Genomic DNA, 21,104 nt, shown 5'->3' with positions numbered 1-21,104 from the left:
AATCACGGTCCTGGCGAGAAGATCCTGAAATAGACAATACAATGGCCAAAAACAGACGGTACAATTAAGGGAATCAATGATTTGAGGAATAGATAACAAGTCATAGTCGAGTGAAGGGACAACTAAGACATGATCAAGACTTAATGAAGATGTAAGAGATAAAGACCCTTCTCCCATAACTTGGGAGGTGCTTCCATTGGCACTGGTAATATGTGTTTGGCTTGATGGTTTGGTAGAGTGCAACCCAGTAAAACTAGATGTCATGTGATCAGTAGCGCCAGTGTCAATAATCCATGATCTATTACAAGTAAGTGAAGATGTGCAAGAGGTACCTGAGGTGGCCAAGGCCTTGGAGCCAGATGTACCTGATGGAAGTTCTGATGCAGTCTCCTCGGATGATTGAGCGGATGCAAATGAGGCTCTGGTTGAATCTTTTTTTTGCCCTTTATGGACCCATCCTTCTGGATAACCAATGATCTCATAACAGCCCTTAATTGTGTGGTTATCTAAACCACATTTGGTACACTTCATTGGAGGCCGGTTACGAGTAGGGTCGACACTATAATTGTTCGGCCGAGATTGTTTGGCCCTCGCAGTAGCCAAGGCCGTGGCTTCGGAGGTTACACCAGCTTCAGACATGGTTCCCTGTCGATTACTCTCTCTTTTAATATGTGCATATTCGGCCTCCAGTTCGAGTTTTGGCTCCATCTGCAAAATCTCTCCTCGGATTTGATCGAAATTATTGTCCAACCCTGCAAGAAATATATAAACTCAGAGACAATCAACCTCTTTGCGTCTAGTCTCAATGTCTTTCGGATGCTCCATGGTGCTTGGACTTAATTGATCAAGCTCTTGAAAAATCTCAGTGAGCTCACTGTAATATTTAGCAACTGATGCGCCAGCTTGCTTCATTATGAATGACCGTCTGTGAAGGTCATAAATCTTGGGTTCATCAGCACCATCTAAATAGGTTTGCTTGATTGCAGCCCAGACTTGCTTTGCTGTGTCATAACAAATAAATCGTTTAATCTGATTAGGTTGCATGGCATCGAACAACCAACTCTTGACTTGGCAATCCGATGCACGCCATTTATTAAATGTGGGATCTGTGTCTGCAGGTTGGGCAATATCACCGGTCAAGTGGCCATGTTTTTCTCGCCCAGCTATCTTCATCTCTATGATTTGATGCCATAGAGAATAATTATTCTCATCTAGTTTGATTCCTGCGGAGAAGTTGGAGGTGTCACTCTCCAAAGTGACGATTTGTGTGGTAGTTTTGGAGCCTCCTGACACTAAGGATTGATTGGTGTTTGCTGACCTATCATCGTTGGCCATGATATTGCTTACAAGTGATGAGAGAAAAAAGAGGCAAAAAGAAATCTGTAAACGTTACTCTGGGTAACTGAAGAGAAAAGGACAAAAAAAAAATATTAGGTTGAAGGGAAACGGTGATTTGAGTTGGTTTGTGAGATTTGAATATTTGTTGAATGATGTGACAACTAGTTTGACAAACTGGTACTGGGTTGTGAGATGAAATACAGACTGGTTTGACAAACTAATTTGATGAAGGTGAACAATAAGACAAACTGATGGAATATAGATGGAATATAGGCTGGTTTGCAATAAGAAATAGAGGTTTTGGGAAAAAGAAGGCAAGGGAACGGTTGAGTGATTTTCTAGTGCTGGGTTTGTTGACGGCTGCTGTTGCAAAAGCGATTGCTAGGGTTAGGTCAAGAGACAGTCATAATCGACAGCTCTGATACCATATCAGATTGGGTAAAAAATAATATTTCATTCATATTGATATATAACAATAGGAAGGTTATGTATACAGAGCCTAGGAAACTATTCTAGGAAAGTAATTATGTTCCTATAATCTTGCATAATCAAATAGTTGACTTAGACTAATTAGGAATGTACAGCTCCTTGACAATAAGTGTCATCAATATATTTGAATAAATCTTGTCCAATAAGGAATAAAGAAGGTTTCAACCTGATGATACCCCAAGAGATAGTTATCGACATTAAGCTTCATTGTCACAAGGTGTGTGATGTTGGGGAGAGAATACGTGGCCATGGCAGCAACAGTTGAGGAGGCAATAGCGGAAGAACTCATCTTAGAGACAGAGGAAGGGGCAGGGCCAGTCCTGAGTTTTCAAAAGCCCAGAGCGAAAATCTAAAGTGTGCCCTACACACATTAATCACTAATACTAGTATACTTCTTGTTTTATCAACTAAGCATTGGGTTTTTTGAGAAAGTATTTATTCGAAAATATTTTTAGACTTTGAGCAATGTCTTCCGTATTACTAAATAATGAAAACAAATGTCCAACTATGGATACTATACCAGTGAGTCAAAGAATTTCAAGAATGCAAGTCAAGCAAATATCAAAGAATTTCTTTTAAAACTCTCGTCATGGATCCTTTGTTCCAAAATTTCAGATTCATCTCAATATCCTATTCCTAAAAATTATGGAAAAATATTAAATCAATTTATAATCATATAATATAACACTTATTATAATAATAAAAAATTTGGGGCCCCCTTGAATAATGGGCCCAGGGTAGTCGCACTGACTGCCCCTGGGCAAGACCGGGACTGGGAAGGGGGCGTTGTGATTGTGGAGCGAGGTCATTTAAGTGTTGTGCGACAGGCTTAAGAAGAAGAGAAAAGAATGGTGCTGTACCTGCAAAATAGAGAACATAGCAACCTAAAACCCTAGGAAATAATTTGCGTTGATACCATGTAAGTTTGTGAAATATGAATTGTTATTCTTCTCACTGTTGGAGGAAAGTATATATACAGCCAAGCTAACGTTACAATAGGAAATATATATATATATATATATATATATAAAGGAATGGCTTAAATGTTGAAATGGTCCCTGTGTTTTATCTTATCGGCCAATTTAGTCCTTGTGTTATTAATTTGGCCAATTTAGTACCTGTGTTTGTATCTGTTAACAAATTTGATCCTTTTAGTCAAAATTATGTTAAAACCTTAAAAAAGAACATTTAAAATTAATTTAAAATTTTGTAATTAATTGTAAAGATTTAAACTCAAATAATAATAATGCTAAAATGATTAAAACTCACACAACCTCAACCTCCAATGGTCTCGATTCTCGTAGGAAAAAAAAAAAGAAGGGTTCTTAGTAGAATTGATGCTTACTCTTTTCTTGCTGCAAATTTTCTTCTATCTTCTGTTTAAGATTTTCTCATACTCTACCCTTCATCTCTCTCTCCTCTCCGATCCATGGGTCTGGATGTCATCGACTTTTGCTACAGCCAGGATGATCAATTGGCGGTAGAGCCGTCAAGCTTACGGTGACTGGCTATGATGATCTTCATGATTTGTCAGAGAGAGAGAGAGAGAGAGAGAGAGTTGTTGTAGTTTAGGTGGGGTTGGAATGGTGGTGAGGGTGGCTATGGTTTTGGGGTTGGAGTGGTGGTGGTGATGGTGGCTGGGTTTGGGAGGTGGTTGAGGTGTGTGCGCGAATTGGGGAAGGTGAAATTTAAAAGGAATATATTCCATTTTCAATTTGAATTAAAAATTTTATCATCAATTACATTTTTTAAAAAATTAATTTTATATTTTTAAAGGAATGGACCACATTGACTAACATATACAAACACAAGGACCAAATTGGCCAAATTGATAACACGGGGACTAAATTGGCCTATGAGATAAAACACAAGGACCATTTTAACATTTAAGCCTAAAGGAATTCCTAGTCTATAGGGATTGACAATTAATATAGTTGACTGGAGAGATATAAACGGTATATACATTAATTAGCTATAAATCAGGGATGAGGTCTAACAAGAAGAAATGTAGGAATTTATGTATAAAGGTTGACAATGGGGGAGAAGGCCTAGCGCATTGGGAATTGGAACCTTCACTTTGTTCTTCGCTGGTGGTGATGACACTACATAAGAGGAAGTGAACCAGACTAGCATAGCCAATATTCGAGTTGGAGGACCAAAATGTAAATAAGGCATAAATTTAGGGATCATTGCTCTTGTTGAGGCCCAAAAAATCCAGGGTTGGGCCCAAATAAATTCTCCGCCCAGTGAGACACCTTATTAAGAAAAGACCTAGTTCGGAGCATGCGAAATTCGTCATGCACGCTTGCACGAGCTATGACCACATGCCATGCCAAATAAATATTGAATCTATCATGCTAAGAATTAAAATGAGCCCATAAAAGGCACTGGCTCTACAAGCCCATGCTAATTATTCCGTCAAGTATCATATCCCTTTTCAAAGCGATAAAATTCGAGCACGCCGATCGACATGCAATGCAAAGCAGAAAAACCTTATTTTGCACATAGCCACGCTACAAGCTTAAGTGGGCTCGAGCCATGCAAATGCTCGGGGCTTGCTGAGTGAGTTGTGGTATGAATGGTAACGAGCTTTCATGAGGCCCATTGATGAGCCGAGAAATGAAAGTTTTGGGCTGCTTGGGAGCCCCAAAACTCAAGCTCATTTCTTGAGCCCACATATGTGGGTAAGCATAAAAGAGAGAAAAAAAACCAAATACTCTAGAGAAAAAAGCCCAATACTTTAGGAAAAATTAGCCAATCATCTCAATAAAATAGGATATCACTTTAGGAAATTAGCCCATTTCCTTACATAGGTTAACCTATCACCTTAGGAAAGCCCAAGCAACCAAAGAAAATATCTATAATCTCCAGCACTTAGCTGGAAACAAGAGCCACGATGAAAGCCAAAATATCCATGTATGTAAGCTGCTGGGAGGCTCCAGCACATGGGCAAAAACAAACATAGGTAGAACACGCAAAGAACTAATGTAGCATGCGCAGAGCAGAAGCACCCTTCAAACCAGCGCCCTTACTGATTTCTTTCTCCCACCAGCTCTTGCCATGGAAGAGGGAAGGAAAGAAGGTGAGGAGGTAGCCTGTCACATCCCAGGATCGGCTCCGCCGTAGCACGATATTGTCCGCTTTAGGCCACCACTCTCTGCCCTCACGATTTTGTTTCTGAGAACTCACGAGAATTGTCACATCCCGGGATTGGGGTTTTGTTTCTGAGAACTCACGAGAATTGTCACATCCCGGGATTGGCTCCGCTGCAGCATGATATTGTCCGCTTTGGGCCCCCTATTTCTGCCCTTAGAGTTTTGTTTCTGGGAACTAACAAGCAACTTCCCAGTGGGTCACCCATCCTGGGATTGCTCTAGCCCCAACTCGCTTAACTTCGGAGTTCCCATGACTCCGAAACCAGTGAGTTCTCAAAAGGCCTTGTGCTAGATGGAGGTGAGCATGTACATATAAGGCACATCACCCCCTCTCTGTTGGTCGATGTGGGATGTTACATAGCCAAAAATAGGAGTTCATTACCAAAGCAGCTGCGGGAAAGCCTTGGAACTCCCAAAAATCTTGTCTTTGTGTGTTTGGACAGAAGAAGATTTCACGAAATGGGATGAGTCAAAGGGAGAGAAGAGAAATGAAAGGGGAGACTTGGCAAAATTGGAGAGAAAACATTAGGGTTTCTTGGGAAGGAGGAGCTTCCAGCGGCTATAAAAAGAGGTACCTCCTACCCATTAAACACAACCACACCCACTACTTCACCACTAGCTACAACCACATTCAGATAGCAAACTTCATCTCTCATCTCTGAAACCTTTGCAATTTTCTAGCCTCATTCCTCCATCTCTTCCCATTTTCTCTTCTGGTAAATCGTTCCAAAGCTTGACAGAGTTTTCGTCAAGCTGCTGGAAACTACTCAACACACCTATTATGCCCCCATCTCTCTCTCACTTCAACAAACCTTCTTAGAATCCCTTCCTCCTTTCCTTAGAACTCATGTTTCTCATAGGAACTCACAACCCTCTCTCTCTTTAAATGCTAAACTCATGACTGCTTTACTTCGATGCCACAAGCTTCTCATGCCAAGCTAAGTATTTATCTGTAAGCGAATGTTAGTTTTGCAGGTGAAGGTAACCAAGGTGCTTCCTAAGGCTCAACTACTCTTTCGAAGTATTATTGGGGTCTGATTCTTGAACTCAGACCTAATGACAATTTTCTCACATTTGGCTCTTTACAGCAGCCCATGCCAGTAGTAGCTGCCAGAACGAAAAAGCCCCTACTCTCCCAACAAGCTCCATAAGTGAAACCTATATAAAACAGCCACTTTGCCCTTAGATTTGATGGAAAATGTCACAAATTATGACTGTGGGAGCAAATATTTTCGTCTCTAATCACAGCGTGCCACGTGGAAAAGAAGATTATCTCTTAAATTAATTAATTGAACAAGTTTATCTGGGCAATTAATTAATAGAGATAAATATCTTAATTAATATGATATTATCTTTATTTAATAAGATAATATCATTAATTCAGATATTATCCTAATAAAGAGAAGATAATATCATTAATTCAGATATTATCAAGTCCGACTCGATCCCTACGAATTTGGTAAAGAATAAACTCATCATATTCTCTATGAAACCCTATCCCCGAGGCTTCTATAAATAGACGACCTCATTCATCATTCAAGGTACATCTAAACCTACTTCTAATACCCGAGAAAAATACCTGAAGCTCTCTTCCTCTCTGCTCTCCATATTTTCTCTACACTGCTCCGGCCACCACACACAGCTCCGGCCGCCCCATTCACACCCTACATACAAACTCCGTACCCTTTGCTTAGCTATTGTTTTCCTACAAACACTCAAACTAACTTAGGCATCGGAGGGCTTTTGGCCAACACCCCCGGGTGTGGTCTATTTACTCTAATCTTTTTTACAGGAATCGAGGAGGAGAGAGAAGGAAGATTGAAGGTTGAAGGATTTAGAAGCGAATATTCTCCCGTGAGATTATTTACACAAACAATGACGGTAGGACCAACAGTGTTAACGAAACTAGAGACGAGGGACTACAACAACTATTTCAAATTAAGGACCAAAATGCAAATTGAGCACAAATTCAAGGACCATTGTAAATTTTTTTTTTTTTCCCCTGAAAGTAAATGTATACAAGGTAATGTGATGTATAACCATACAAAGTGACATAAGTTGGAGGTTTATTTGTCTCTTGTCAAAATATCATCAAGATAGGAAAGAAATAATGGCCCACGACAACATAGCTGTTATAAATGAAGTAACTAACAAGGCAGGCAGAAGGCAATCTAAAAGGCATGGCGTGCGTTGCGTCTTCGTATTCTCTGCCCCTGCTGCGACCTTTGTCAAACAACACAGGTCTTTCCGCTCACCTCAGCTCCACACCCATATGGACCCTGAATTTCCCCACTTAACTTTACTCTTGGCAGGTCAGAGTTAATCAGCTAAAATTGTTGCTTCTCTGTTTCTTCAGGCATCGCCATTTGTAGAAAAAGCTACGTGCAATGTTGCAGAAACAAAGAACCAGAACCAGAACCAGAATCATGGTATATATAAAGCATCATCACACTCAATTTCCCTTTAGGAAATATATAGCATGATTCCTTTACATCGCATGTCCTTTTGTTTTCCAGTTTTGGCATTCAATGTCAAGCCAAGAGAAGACAAGTTTTGCTTGGGACGACGTTTGCTGCATTTTCGTTTCCGGAACTTATTTCAAATGCATTGGCAGAGAATGGTAACATATAGTTGATCATCTCTCTCCCTCTCCATATTGATATTCGTAACTCAGTTGAATTTTAAGAATTTTCTTGGAGTTTGTTAATTCAGATGTGCCTGAGGGTTTTCGCATTTACACTGATGATGTGAACAAATTCAAGATATTGATTCCCCAAGGTGAATCTAATTTTCTATGTAAAATTTTGGTTTCCTTTAACCCACAAGACCTCAAGTTAATATACTGAATGCTTTAGTATTTTGGTTTTGGAGACTGGCAAGTAGGTGCTGGAGAACCAACTGGGTTTAAATCAGTAACAGCTTTCTATCCGGAAGAGGGATATAGTTCAAGTGGGTAATCTCAAATTTCAATCTCATTTGGACCAATCTTGTGATTTTTGGACTTGGTTATATATAATTGCTTTGTGTGCTGCTCTACTGCTTCAGTTAGCGTTGTAATCACGGGACTTGGTCCGGATTTTACAAAGATGGAATCCTTTGGCAAAGTTGAAGCCTTTGCTGAGACTCTGGTAGGTAGTAGTAGCTAGGCGCTTCATTTTTCCCAGTTTAATTACTTTCTGCTCATTCGAAATGCGAACAAAGCTTGTTATTTACTCATTAATTTTGCATTAATCTTTTGTATGGTCTTCAAACATAGGTTAGCGGATTAGACAGGAGCTGGCAAAGACCAGCAGGAGTGGCAGCAAAACTTATAGATTGCAAAGCATCTAAAGGTATTGGCATGAAGGATCACTTTGTTTACCAACTTTGGAAGATTGTTCATAAAATCGTAATGATTTGAAATTGATGATGATGATGATCAGGGCTTTACTTCATCGAGTATTCACTGCAAAAACCTGGTGAAAGTGTGAAGCACCTGTTTTCAGCACTTGGGATGGCAACAAACGGCTGGTACAACAGACTATACACTGTGACCGGACAGGTAATTGCAAGTTGCCTCCACTAGAAACTATACATCTACTAGATAGATAGATATGCAGAGAAAACTTCATTTTAATTTCTAAATTGCACTGTGTTCTGGAATCTGGATCCCTTGTTTCTTATAATGTTAGACCTGCCAACCTGCAATGCTGACATTGCAATGTTTTGCTGCAGTATGTAGAGGAAGAATCAGATAAATACAGTTCCAATATTGAGAAGGTGAGTTTAAAAATATAAGTATATGTTGTGCATAGACAAAATATGTAGTTTGGCAGAGGTTAGACTAGACACTTATCTAGGATGATACACCAGGCTGATTACCTTTGATTCATTTACCGAAAGTGCCAAGTTTAAATTGGTTTTGCAGGCTGTCAAATCCTTCAAGTTCATTTGACAAATAACCTCCAGGCTCCAGGCAGAGTTTGAAACTTTGGATTACCAGTTTTGGTTGGGTTAGTTTTACACTCAATATTTTGTGGTAACTAATGAAATACATTTCAATCAAACATCTAGCTGCCAAGAGAAGATTGCTAAATGTATACAGATTGCGTATTTGACAACGGATTTAGATGGATATTATTGTAGCAGCACCTTCATTTGATTGGAAATTTATAGATTTTGTTATATATCTGTGTTTGGAAGAGCAATAATCCTAGCTGATGCTGCTAAATACCCAGGGAACTGAAGTTGAACCAGTCTAATATCGGTTTTGAGCCCCAACCGTACTTAGTAATTATATGAAACAATGTGCATAATGTATCAAATATGATACAAAAGTTTATGACTTGGGAGCTTGGCTCTATTCTCCTATGTAATAACAGTTTCAAGAATAGTGCAAGATGATTATTTTGGAGTGCAACTTCAACATCTTACAAATCAAACCCTGAACGCATGTATCCACATGCCTCGTGTTCGAAAATCAGGCAGATTTTCGAGTTATATTCTCCTAGAAACGCCTATAAGTGCCACTCAAATATTTCCAATTGAATCAAATCCTGATAATTAATTTGGAGTCGTCCCCTCGGCAACTTGGGGGCAGCATTTTTGTTTTCCTTTTTTGTTCTCCTTTTCTGCTTTAGAGAGGGGAGGGGAGAGAGCAAACTAGATGGACAGTGTTTTGAACATAAAACTAGATGATTATAAACATATATGGACAGTGTTTTGAACATAAAACTAGATGATTATAAACATACATAAACTACGGAAAATCAATCTGTTTGTATATTCTTCTCCATTCCTTCAGTTCTTTGTGCACAAGTTTTATGAATTGAAAGTGTTAGCTTATCAACAAAGAGCATGTTTTTCATTTGCTCCAGTTTTTGCCGTTCTTTCTCCATCTGTAAATCTAACTCCTCAAAACGAACAATCTTCTCTTGAATCTCTTTCATCTGCAAAACTTCTGATGGTTAGAAAATAGTTTACAACTAGAGAAGAGTACCGTACTACTAACCTCAGAATTTCACATACCTGCACCTCTGTAATCCCAGAAATTGCTCTCTCCACATCCATCCCTTCCTTTTCAAACTGTGAATTTGCATCTACAAAAGCACCTCCCAGTTCATCTAGGTTGGTGTCCCCATTGGATTCAGCATTCACTTCTGCGTAAGAAAGCAAGCCATTATTCTACTTGGAGTTTGATGGTCACAACATTCTCTTCACCAAGTAAATTTATAGGATTGTCCTCCCAATGTTAGTAAATTCAATATTTTAGAAAATCCCATGACAAGTTTGGGTCCATATGCAATAAACTAATTGAGCATTTTGCTTGAGCAGAGTTTTTAACAAGAAGCACACCATGCTGTCTTGCATTCCAAGCCCGAGATCCTAGACTCAGTCTACTTGTTTCATAATCCGCCTCACAAAGGGTTGTTACGGCCGCACAAGCAGCAGCTTTTGCAACCTCTATGCCCGCCAAAGCTGACAGGAAGGCTGCCTGAAAGGAAAGAGAGATGATACAAAAATCAATGTAACCTGAATTTTGCAAAATAAAAAAATAAAAAGAAATTTCTGAGAGCACATTTACGCAAGAAATGAGAAGTCACATGTACTATTAATTAAAGAAAATAAATCAAAACTTATTATATGCTCAAGGTGACCTAACGAAAATATGCTTTGTGCCTTTTCATTTTAGAACTTTACTCAGTTCACTAAGAGAAAGGCAAGGGAACTTATTTCTACTTGTATTACCTGAGCCATTATTGGGTTGCTTGCATCTGCAAGAGGTGTGAGACGCATTCTTTTACTTGGGGATGGTGTACCATTACTCTCCATTCCAAATTTGGAATCCGCAGAGTCTTTCAAAGGACTACTATTCTTGTAGTCGAAATTCCCAGAATCGAAATCAGCAATAAATTCTTCACCGAAAGGAATTTTAATGAAATGAGTGATGCATTCCTTCTCACTTCGACCGACATGTTGTGCAACCTTCCTCCAATCGTCACCATAATGCATGAGAGCTTCTAGAAGATGCAAAATATCTTTATATGCCCAATCACTCCTCATCTCTTCATTGATCTCAACCCTCCTGAAATCTGAAGATGTTACACCAATCTGATAATTCCCACGAACATAGCACCTTGCACAGAGAGTCATGTCATACTGGTACCAACAAGGAATGAAAAGATCAGTCCCAGGAACCACAATAAGATAAAATGTTACATGCAATGCAACTGCCCACGCAAGGGCATAGCTACATGTTAGCTGCCTGGACTATAGCCCAGTGCAACCTTGATGCAAAATACTTTTTACAGCACAATATTTTAGGATATTGCAACTCTAGCCTACCAATCTATGTAGTTTCTTACACAAAACCCATATTTTTCAAGCTCTTTGAAGCCCAAAAAATTCCAAAGTAGCAATTCCCAATGTGGCTTATCTTTATTTTTTCAATTAACAAAATATTAGCCCACCCTTTTGAAAAGTTCTGGCTCCACCCTTGTGCCCACAAGTATTGTGTAAGTGTCACACATATGACTTAGAAAAGAGGGAGTGCCCAAATTTATTTATGCAACGCAGATGTGAGGGTAATATGACATATTAAGGGATTGCAAAACACCTACATGACAAAATCATGCTTCAGTCAGTCTGTTAATCAGTTCACTTCTATAATAATGATATCAAAAGAATGATAGACCTTTTCAGAAACAAAGCAGGCAATGCTACAAAGAGACTTGCAACCATGGCACACTCTCTTCTTGGGGCTCTCCTTGTTGGGAGTGGAAGAGTCCTCAGGACAACTTGTGGGGGATTCAGCGACCGGAGAGGCAGCCTTGCTGTCCTTGTCCTCCCACCTAAGGGGCTTGTTGAGCGCAGAGGAGGAGTAATTGATCAAACCCCAAACCTCAAGAAAATCAAAAACCCTGCGAATGGAGCCAACATCACCAACGAGAGTCTTACGGGCATCAGTGAAGGTGAGCTTTCGGGCAGGGTTGTCCCTGTAATGCTTGATGATGTTGTTGCGACAGTACATGTAAAGCCTAGGATTCTTGGAAGGAGAGTGAGAATCGAAGAACTCTGGGAGGAATCGAACTTCACAATGGTGGATATGGTCCCATGAGAACCACCTGGAATAGCTAGGTACATGTACGATATGAACGTCTGAGTTAGCAGGTGGTTGAGGAGGGCGTAGAGTGGCTGGAGTCTCGGGCTTGACAGAGATTAGAGAAGGATTGGGTCCGCGTGAAGTGTCAGATGAGAAGTCTTGGACTACTGATTTGGTCGTCATGTGGTTACAGCCCTGAGCTTCGAAGTTCTATAAATAAAAAATGGATGTGCTGAGCTTTGAGTCATATATTTAACTTGATATAATGTATTTAGATTTCCAACATCCATAAATAAGCAATGGTTCTAACAAAAAGGCTCGACAGAGCTGACACATTTTCTGGAACAAAGAAGATAAAAAAACTGAAAAAGAAAATACTCAAACATAGACTTCGAATTTCTTCAAAACACCCCTTTCTTTTCTATAAGATCAAAACAGAGCTAATAGCAAATCACAAATTAGGTACAAAATTTGAAGGAAAAAATTTCACTTCATATATGTGGGTTTCTCATGATCTGCGGGAGCATTCAACGGGGAAAAAGTAACCACTAGCAACGAATTGACAAAACACAACCCCTGTTTTCTTTTAAACATTCAAAGATTCACTGACCAAATACATCAGAATAAAGGAAAATTTCAATGCATATTGGGAACCCTATAAACCATCATCCAAAAAAATGCACAGGAGCACAATAATCACACAACAACAACAAAATCAAACCCATACCAGAAAACCAATAAATAAACAAACTGCCTCAAAATCAATCCAAAACAATAAGCCCAAAAGAAACAAGGAACAAATAAGAAAATACAGCCCAAAAACGCCAAAAAGAAAAGAAAAATCCTAAGCAGAAATGCCTACTCTACCAAAAAATCAAGACGTATAAAACACAAAAATGGAAAATTTAATGAGATAGGAACTTACCGTCGAATAAATGAGATATCAGGCGTCGATATGCCTAATGAGAAGACTCGATGGTTTGAGAGTGAAAGCGAAGAGATGGGATGGTAAGGGACTAGAGAGTCGATGGAGTTGAGATTGTCAGAGAGACAGAGTAAGCTCAGTGAAACTCCTGGAGAGGACGATGAAGAAATAACACGTTTCGATCAATTTCACAAAATAATAAGGGTAGTATCACCATTTCAGAAAACTATAAGGGTACTATTGCCATTTCACACAAAATAATTACCCGGAGCAAGGAGCATTGCTTCCTCTTCTCTTTTTTTTTTCTTTTCTTTTTGGGGTGAAAAATGGGGTCAACATTCCAAAAGCAAACTAAACAAACTTAGAACAAATCAAACGGGTTCAAGACAACCCTAACACATCATCAGCTAATAAGGAAGCTAACCAACTACGAGCAACATCACAAATACAGAAGCCTAGATCTCTATTGAAGCTTCCATAAGCCAAGCAATCTGCAACACAATTTTTCTTATAATAGATATGATGAAGTCGACACATACCAATTTGCACCATCATATGTCTGTAGTCCATAATTACGCCAGTTAGAGGATGGAAAAGAATGGGATTAGTCATTTGTATGAGCTGCACCACTAAAGCAAAGTCCATCTCCATAAGATGAGAGATGTTGCAAGCCACTGCTAACTTCAAACCAAAGAATAAACCCCATATTTCAGCATCCAAAACCTGCCCTTGACCCAAACTAGTAGTAAAGCCTTCAACCCAATCCCCGTTACAGTTACGAAGTACCCCTCCAGTGCCAATATTGCCACTAGAAAATCTCCGATAGCCATCCACATTCAGTTTGAACCATCCCACATCAGGTGGAACCCAAGCAAGAGAAACCAACACTTTCAGTTTTTTAGGTTGAGACACATAAGCATGCAATAACCACTCCTTAGCAGCTTTCAAAATAGTATTTTGGGGGCAATAAGGTAGAGCCTCCTCATTATTAAAAACACAATGATTTCTCCACTTCCAAATATACCAATAGGTAAAACCAAAAATTGTATTCCAAGGCAAGCCTACACAACCTTTGTTCTTATTAAGTATATTGCAGGATAACCAAGGCTGCAAATCATGCTGGAAGAAATGAGGGACTTGCAAAAGAAGCAAAATAGCTCTCCATACCTCTTTAGCTTGTGGGCCCTCTCTTAGGATATGAAGAATCGTTTCTGAACTACCACCATAAATGCTGCAGGAGGGATCCAAAGTAAGCTGTCTTTTATACCTATGCTCATTAGAAAGAATTTTCCCTTAGCAAACCAACCATAAGAAGAACTTTAGTTTAGGGGGAACTTTCAACCTCCAAAGATGCTCCCAGAGGTGGTCGCTCCAGCCATGCCTAGCAACCAACAACTCATAAGCAGTTTTAACAGTAAACATCCCATTTGCCGCAGGTCAAGAAATTTGAATGTCTTGCAAATTGCTATTAAACCCAATAGGTGTACCAATCACTTTCTGGACAAGCTCATCAGTAAGAGTATCACAAAGCTTGTCCATGTCCCACCAACCATCTTCCACAAAGCTATCCACAATACATTCCAAATCATGAGAATTCAATACACCCTCTTGATGTAACAAGGGCTCCTCAGTGACCCAGTGATCCTTCCAGAACTTGATCATATCACCTTTGACCACTCTCCATATCACACCTTGCTTAAGAAGCTTTGCCCCATACAGAACCCCCCTCCAAGTAGTAGAACACCCTTCTTTTTTTCTTTTAAGGAAGGATCCATTATGGACTAGGTTTTTTAAATATTTGCCCTAAAAAACAATTTGCCCATACCCCTTGGTCCTTACAATGGAGGTGACAACCAGTTTTAGCCAAGAGAGCTTGATTCATAGTAGTTGTTCTCTTAAATCCAAACCACCCTTAGCTTAAGGACGAAAAGCCAAATCCCATTGGCATAAATGAATTTTTTGTTCCTTGTCATCCTCTTTTCTTTTCTACTTAACACACCACTTCAAACTTTTTTAGAACATTCAGTCCAAAAAAAAAAAAAACCTTTTTTAGAACATTTCCAAATTCGAGTCCCCCATTGATGAGAACAGTGAACTCACCCCCTTCCACCCAAATTCAAGTGCCCTCCTCGTATTGACTATAGCTTATATAAAAAATAAATAAAAAAACAATGAACTCATCCCCTTCCACTCAAGTTCGAGTCCCCTCCTAGTATAGACTATAACTTAGATTAAAATATATATATATATATATATATATAAACTTTTCAACTACCATGAGTGGACATCTATGCAGCTGTGCTAAGAACAAAATTTTTTAATCAATTGAGCTACAAGCCTCTTGTCCACTATCCTACTCGTTAGCCCTTAATCCAACACAAGATCAAGTGGTTAAAAACATGCATAAAGCAACACTATAGTTGCCCCTTCATGTCCCAACAGCTGAATGCATGTGCCTTATGAAGAGAGTCCACTTAGCTTGTCTTTGTTGGACTTGGTTGTCAAAACATTGCATTTTCTCATGTAGCACTTGTAAATATCAACATCAGCCATCTAGTTTCAGATGGAAACAGAACAAAGGGGAGAAATCTTTCCACTGACTAATAAACTCCACATCCTTCAAATCAGAAGGATCAATATCAATAGACGAGACGAGTTTTACTATATCAGTACACAAAAATTCTTCTTTCCAAAGAAATAGAATACACCTGAAGCTTCTCTCCTTGTGAAGCCAGGCACTCGAAATTATATAAACTACTGGCGCTTTAGTTTGCAATGGAAATCCTAGCACTATTATGCACAACACTTGAACCACATTAGAAATATGGACCAACCAACACACGACACCAGAGACTATACACCCAAAATGTTGGGACAAGACTATATAAAAGAATCATATGTTGATTCTAACATGACTTTTTACAGAGTTTTTTTTATTCCTGTATGGCTGCTAGAAACCCGATTCCAGCACCCTCCAATCCATGACACCCCCCGCCACTTTTCCTGAGTAACGGAAGTAAAAAGGTTTAGATGCACCAAGGATAAACGTCCTACAGCGAAGAGCAGCAGGTTTCCTCCATCCTTCTCTGCCATCTGGAGCAACTCAGACATCTGTTTTCTCTGGTGAGCATGACTATGTATGACCTGCGGAAAATTGAATTGTATAAGACCGAGGCATAAATCTAGAAAGAAGTAAACCTTGGGATGCCAGGGCTTGCAATCATAAATCATAATCAGACTGAAAACACATCCAGATCAACAACACAAATTCAAACCGGTGAAAAATAATTCACGCTTAAGAGTTGGGTAATGAAATCTAGTATACAAACAAAATGCTCCAACAAGAATCACTATCTTTATTATTTACAATCATTGAGTAAGCACTAGAAGATCAATTTCATATCTAGCTATACAACAGTGTAGAATCTTATTAGGTGAAGAACAGGAGGGCTACTAATGGCTATGGAAAACCACAAACATTTGCATATAGGTTACAAATTAATTAATATTACAACAACAATCTAGTAATCATTCCATTAAATTGATTTGGACACTTATCTCCAACCGAGACCATGAAACCGCATGATCATCAGTTGGCCATAAAAGGTATCCTGAGAATATTATTAATTCAACTTGCCTTGCTCTTTCCAGAAAAAGTCTGTATAATCAGAATTTACAGAGCTCTTGCTTAACCATACACATGTAAAGAAGATGACAAAATTTACCTCTAGAATGCAAAATAAAATTTGCAAGGCTAGATCTGAAGCCCGCCACTTAAGTAGCAGTTCTGCTGCTCTTAGTCCTGCTGCAATCTAAGGATACCTGCAAACAATATTAAGAAAACCTCAGAGCATTTTACCATACTAGTGGCAGGTAGATGCCTTTTTCTTTCTTTTGTTTTTCTTTGAGAAATAGATATAGAACTGACTGAACAAAATTCTACCCTGATGTGGGACTAACCTCAATCAACCCCTCACCCAGCTGTTTGCTCAGAACCACTACCCTGCATATATTGGGGAGCAGAAACTATAAAATGTGGTTGTGCCGCAACACTTGCTACCATACCTGATAAAAAATCACAGCACTTTTCCAGTTAGGTTTACCTACATACTACATGGTGTATTGATCTAGATGAAAAATCTATCTAGCTGTCTTTATGTCTCCAGCAGGATACTTCAAAGACTGCTTTAAATTTGCTAAGCTTCTGTTCTTCCATATTCTTTCTCTATTCTATAAACTTAAAAGGATAGAAATCTAAGACTTTCAGTATCTGTGTTTAGGAAGAAAAAATGCAGCCCCTTTCCTCACTAGTATTGAATTTAATCTTTCCTTGCTAAATAAACAAATCATTCTGTTATGTTTTACTGTATACAGGCTGAGCCATGTAGGACAAATAAAAATGGGCATAAAAAAGAACTACAATCTATCATGATCTGCCATCATTTTAGGTAGTGTGATCAAGCCAGAGTGGTCAAGCCTCAGATTTTTTTAATGTCACAAAGTATGAGCTCTAATAGGTGCATGTTGGTGGCACAAAACTCCACTAACATTGTATTGAAGGATTAAAGAAAAATTTCAGGACATAAATGTACCTGTAGGATATGGTGCTTGAACTGGAGGCACTGGGGTAGTTGTAACTGCATTAACACTGGGTCCACCAAATTGGACTATCTGCTGAGCAGGCATTGCATATCCATGAACTGTAGGATAACCCTGACCACCAGGTATTGTTTGACCCAGTTGTCCATAAGGATAAAGAGCAGCATTAACCGTCCCTGGAACTCCATACATCTGAAGATATTGCTGACCCGCATAGGGGTTGTAAACACCCTACCAAAGAAATGAAAAAATTTTGGGAGCAAGTCAGCACATACAACAACATAATATCCTCATTCGTAAATCCAAAGAAAATACATTCATAATTGTGTTGCCACTTAAGAACATTACTGACCTGTGAATAAGTGTATTCAGGTCCATAAGTTGCATACCTGCATATACAAAACACCCATTACAAGTTTAAATTTTAGAATTTCTATAGACAGAACATAGATGAGCTAATGTCCATCATCAAAATGAATATAAAATTATACACGACACTGCATTACACAACATAAGGCACCACTACAAATCCATTACAATGCAAGGACCAAGGTTTAGGGCTAAACTACAGGCTGAAGTGCTCCTGCACACTGAATGAGCAAACTCATGTATGAGATCAATCAATTAAATGGGAAGACTAGGAAACACAATTCTTGGTCCTCATTAAAGCCACCAATCCTAAGTCTTGCCTGTTCAATAAATATTAATCTACATATCCTCCGTAACTACCACTTCCATTTCCTGCATTTACCAATCACATCATGTCACACCATCTTAGTCTAGACAAACGAACCCTGATTACTAAGGGAATGACTAAGAATCTCTATTAATGAATGGCATTGCATGCTGTAATTGCCACATGCCACACAAGAAAGCATGGAAGAGAGAATAGTTGCTAAAAAAGATGTACCCAAAATAACTCAGATGTCACTAATCATTCCATGATCAACCCAATTAATATCAAACAATGAAAACATACATACCAGTCAGCTAATAGTACACAATTAAACAGAACTCTGTGGCATCATCAAATCTTATAAAAAGAACAGTAGTGGTTCTCAAAAAACATAAGCACATGTGGGAACTGACATGCTTAAATGAGAGAAACGTACACTTCAAAAATAAAGAAAAGTTAACTATGTGCCTACCACATAATCCTACACATAGTAAAGTAGTGGTTTTAAAGGCACATAAGCACATATGAGAAACGCCATGCTAAAACGAGAGCAATGTACATTTAAACAAAACAAAACAAAACACAAAAAGACTTCTACTTGATGTAGACGCTGAAAATATCTCATCATCAACTCAAAGTATATTTTCCTTGATTTACCGAACAAGAAATTTGAACAAACTTATAAAATGGTAAAAGAAGAAACTTGTCAGCAGAGCAATAATATTTAAGTATCAATGAATGGCCCAGAGCAGTATGTAATCCAACTTTGAATCATTCCTATAACATAATATTCTCTCAAAAATTATTAGATTGATTTGATACTTTAAACCCAATTAACCTGAGAAGACTCTGTATCGTAGTTTAGAGATTATACAATTCAAAACAAGCTTAAATGCACAACTCACCCGTAATTAGGATACATTAGCCCTTGTTGATAGTTGTAAGGAACAGGTTGCTGGTAGCCATATCCTCCAATGTAAGCCCCTCGGGTAGCTTGCATGCTTCCAATGTATGGAGCAGCTGGTCTCGGGCGCCCTGCAAGTAAAAATTGCAAAGTACAATAAGCAAATTTCAGTACTTGGAGAAAGGCTAGGCTAATATGTACAAAAATAACAGTTAGAAGTGAAATGATGGAATCACTCATGAGCATAGTTCTATTTTCTTCAAATCCGTGGAGGATTTTTCTGCTTAAAACAAATAGCGCAAATATAATCATCACCCAACACAATGAAGTTTCAACTGAGCAAGAAATGGGAAACTACAAAGCGGGAACTTTTGGATAGTTATCCATCCAACAGACTGGGAAACCATACCATAATGCATAGGTGGCCTCGGCCGCCTGAGTGAAGCCAGATTACAATTTGCCCGCCTGCCATCGATAATTGGAGTTGGATCGGCACAGGCTCGTGCGGCAGCCTCCGGTTCTCGGAAAGTCACCTAAACCCTCCATGTAAATACAAACAGAAACCAAGTCATTTCTAAAGTCAGACAGAACACATCCTTGATTCTTCATACAAAAGGTGATTAGATTGCATGTGCTTCGCAGCTAACTCAAACTCATATTCATTTGGAAAATATGAATGAAAATGAAGAATCATACAAACCCAAAAACTGAAAACAATAATAAATACTCACAAAGCCATAGCCTTTGGATCGGCCTGTGTTCTTATCGGAAATAACAACGGCCTCGAGAATCTCTCCGAACTGCTCGAAATAGCGGCGCATGGTGTCGCTGTGAGTCTCCCAGGCGAGCCCCCCAACAAAGACCTTGGTGTAGGTAGTGTCACCAAAAGGGGAATTCAGGAACTGGAACCCAGATGGGCCGGAACTGGAACTCGACCCAGAACTCTGATACGCCATGAATGACAGTTGTTTTTAGCCAAACAGAGTAGAACCCAGATAACCAGATAGCGGCAGAGGAAGACTCGGAAAGGAAAGAAAGAGAAGAAAAGAAGACGGAAATAGAGAGGCTAGTAGAGTTGATAGTAGTAGGAGATGGTAAAGCCGACCCAATAGAAAGAGGAAGGCAATAGTTAAAAGATAAACCCTAGCAAAAACCCTAGATTTGGTGGGAGATATACTGGGGATCCATTGAATTTTTGTAGGAGATTCGAGGGAACAGGGATGGTCAATTTTGGCAGGAAATAAATAAGGAGGCACACAGTGATTTGATTAAATTAAACCCCCCTAATAAGAAACGTAATAAAAAGGGAAGAAAATTATGAAGAAAAAGAAAGTTGGTTTAAAAAGAAAAGAAAAGCCCCAGATGGGCCATGAGGAGGGGCTAGGTCGGTGCTAGTGGTGGGATTGGATGGAACATATAGAGCATGGACTGGCTGGCTCTCTATACGGAATAAAAGGAAAAGCGATATTAGAGAGAGAGAGAGAGAGAGAGAGAGAGAGAGAGAGAGAAATGTTTGGATTGGGAGGTTGGTGATGGTGAAAACTTGCTAGGAGTAGCGGAGGTGAAGTAGAACTGGTTTCCTTTTCTCTTTCCTCATCGCAGTTTCTATTTGTTGTTGTGACCTTGTTGACGATGGAAAGGAAAATGAAGAGAAATTGAAGAGGAAGGACAAACTATAATAATTCACAAAGGACTCACACAAGGGAAAACGTCATCATTTCCACTCAAACAGAAACAAAACAAACAATAACCGAGTTTTTGTCTTTTTATTTGTTGAAAATTTAATAAGAAGAAAAAGAAAAAAAAAAAAAAAAAAGGTAAACTTTTCCATGGTATTCTGTTCTTTTGGGTTGGAGAGTTCTCAAACAAAGATGACAACTCGGCAGTGTACGGCTTTGGGACCCACCTTCACCCCCCCCTCTAAAACCTAGTTGAGT

General features: G+C 39.0%; 3 protein-coding genes across 6 annotated transcripts; 1 reads left to right on the top strand and 2 right to left on the bottom strand.

The window, feature by feature from the left end:
• LOC18776791 (psbP domain-containing protein 3, chloroplastic) lies at positions 7,097–9,150 on the top strand. Of its 2 annotated transcripts, none has more exons than XM_007209462.2 (10): positions 7,097–7,223; positions 7,339–7,411; positions 7,499–7,602; positions 7,695–7,760; positions 7,854–7,931; positions 8,028–8,110; positions 8,239–8,314; positions 8,405–8,523; positions 8,697–8,741; positions 8,890–9,150. In XM_007209462.2, the coding sequence occupies exons 1-10, from the start codon at positions 7,163–7,165 to the stop codon at positions 8,914–8,916; spliced, it is 732 nt and encodes a 243-aa protein (XP_007209524.1). In that variant the 5' UTR covers positions 7,097–7,162; the 3' UTR covers positions 8,917–9,150. The 2 variants fall into 2 exon arrangements, with proteins under 2 accessions (XP_007209524.1, XP_020420166.1); XM_020564577.1 differs by having other exon boundaries at positions 7,115–7,223; positions 7,866–7,931.
• LOC18777469 (SWI/SNF complex subunit SWI3B) lies at positions 9,638–13,156 on the bottom strand. Its single transcript, XM_007209905.2, has 6 exons — positions 12,989–13,156; positions 11,656–12,273; positions 10,710–11,120; positions 10,317–10,455; positions 9,990–10,120; positions 9,638–9,910 (listed from the first exon to the last, which is right to left on the bottom strand). Exons 2-6 carry the CDS (start codon positions 12,244–12,246, stop codon positions 9,731–9,733), a joined length of 1,452 nt encoding a protein of 483 aa, XP_007209967.1. The 5' UTR covers positions 12,247–12,273; positions 12,989–13,156; the 3' UTR covers positions 9,638–9,730.
• Positions 15,568–21,104, bottom strand: LOC18776431 (RNA-binding protein 24). Of its 3 annotated transcripts, none has more exons than XM_007209390.2 (8): positions 19,899–21,104; positions 19,577–19,700; positions 19,169–19,298; positions 17,940–17,976; positions 17,581–17,818; positions 16,949–17,053; positions 16,714–16,810; positions 15,568–16,132 (listed from the first exon to the last, which is right to left on the bottom strand). In XM_007209390.2, the coding sequence occupies exons 1-6, from the start codon at positions 20,121–20,123 to the stop codon at positions 16,962–16,964; spliced, it is 846 nt and encodes a 281-aa protein (XP_007209452.1). In that variant the 5' UTR covers positions 20,124–21,104; the 3' UTR covers positions 15,568–16,132; positions 16,714–16,810; positions 16,949–16,961. The 3 variants fall into 3 exon arrangements, with proteins under 3 accessions (XP_007209452.1, XP_020419995.1, XP_020419994.1); XM_020564406.1 differs by having other exon boundaries at positions 16,949–16,991; XM_020564405.1 differs by lacking the exon at positions 16,949–17,053.

This window comes from Prunus persica, chromosome G5 (genome assembly GCF_000346465.2).
Source record: "Prunus persica cultivar Lovell chromosome G5, Prunus_persica_NCBIv2, whole genome shotgun sequence".
NCBI lineage: Eukaryota > Viridiplantae > Streptophyta > Magnoliopsida > Rosales > Rosaceae > Prunus > Prunus persica.
The sequence above is the reverse complement of the archived record's forward strand: the minus strand, read 5'-3'. Positions and strand labels throughout refer to the sequence as shown.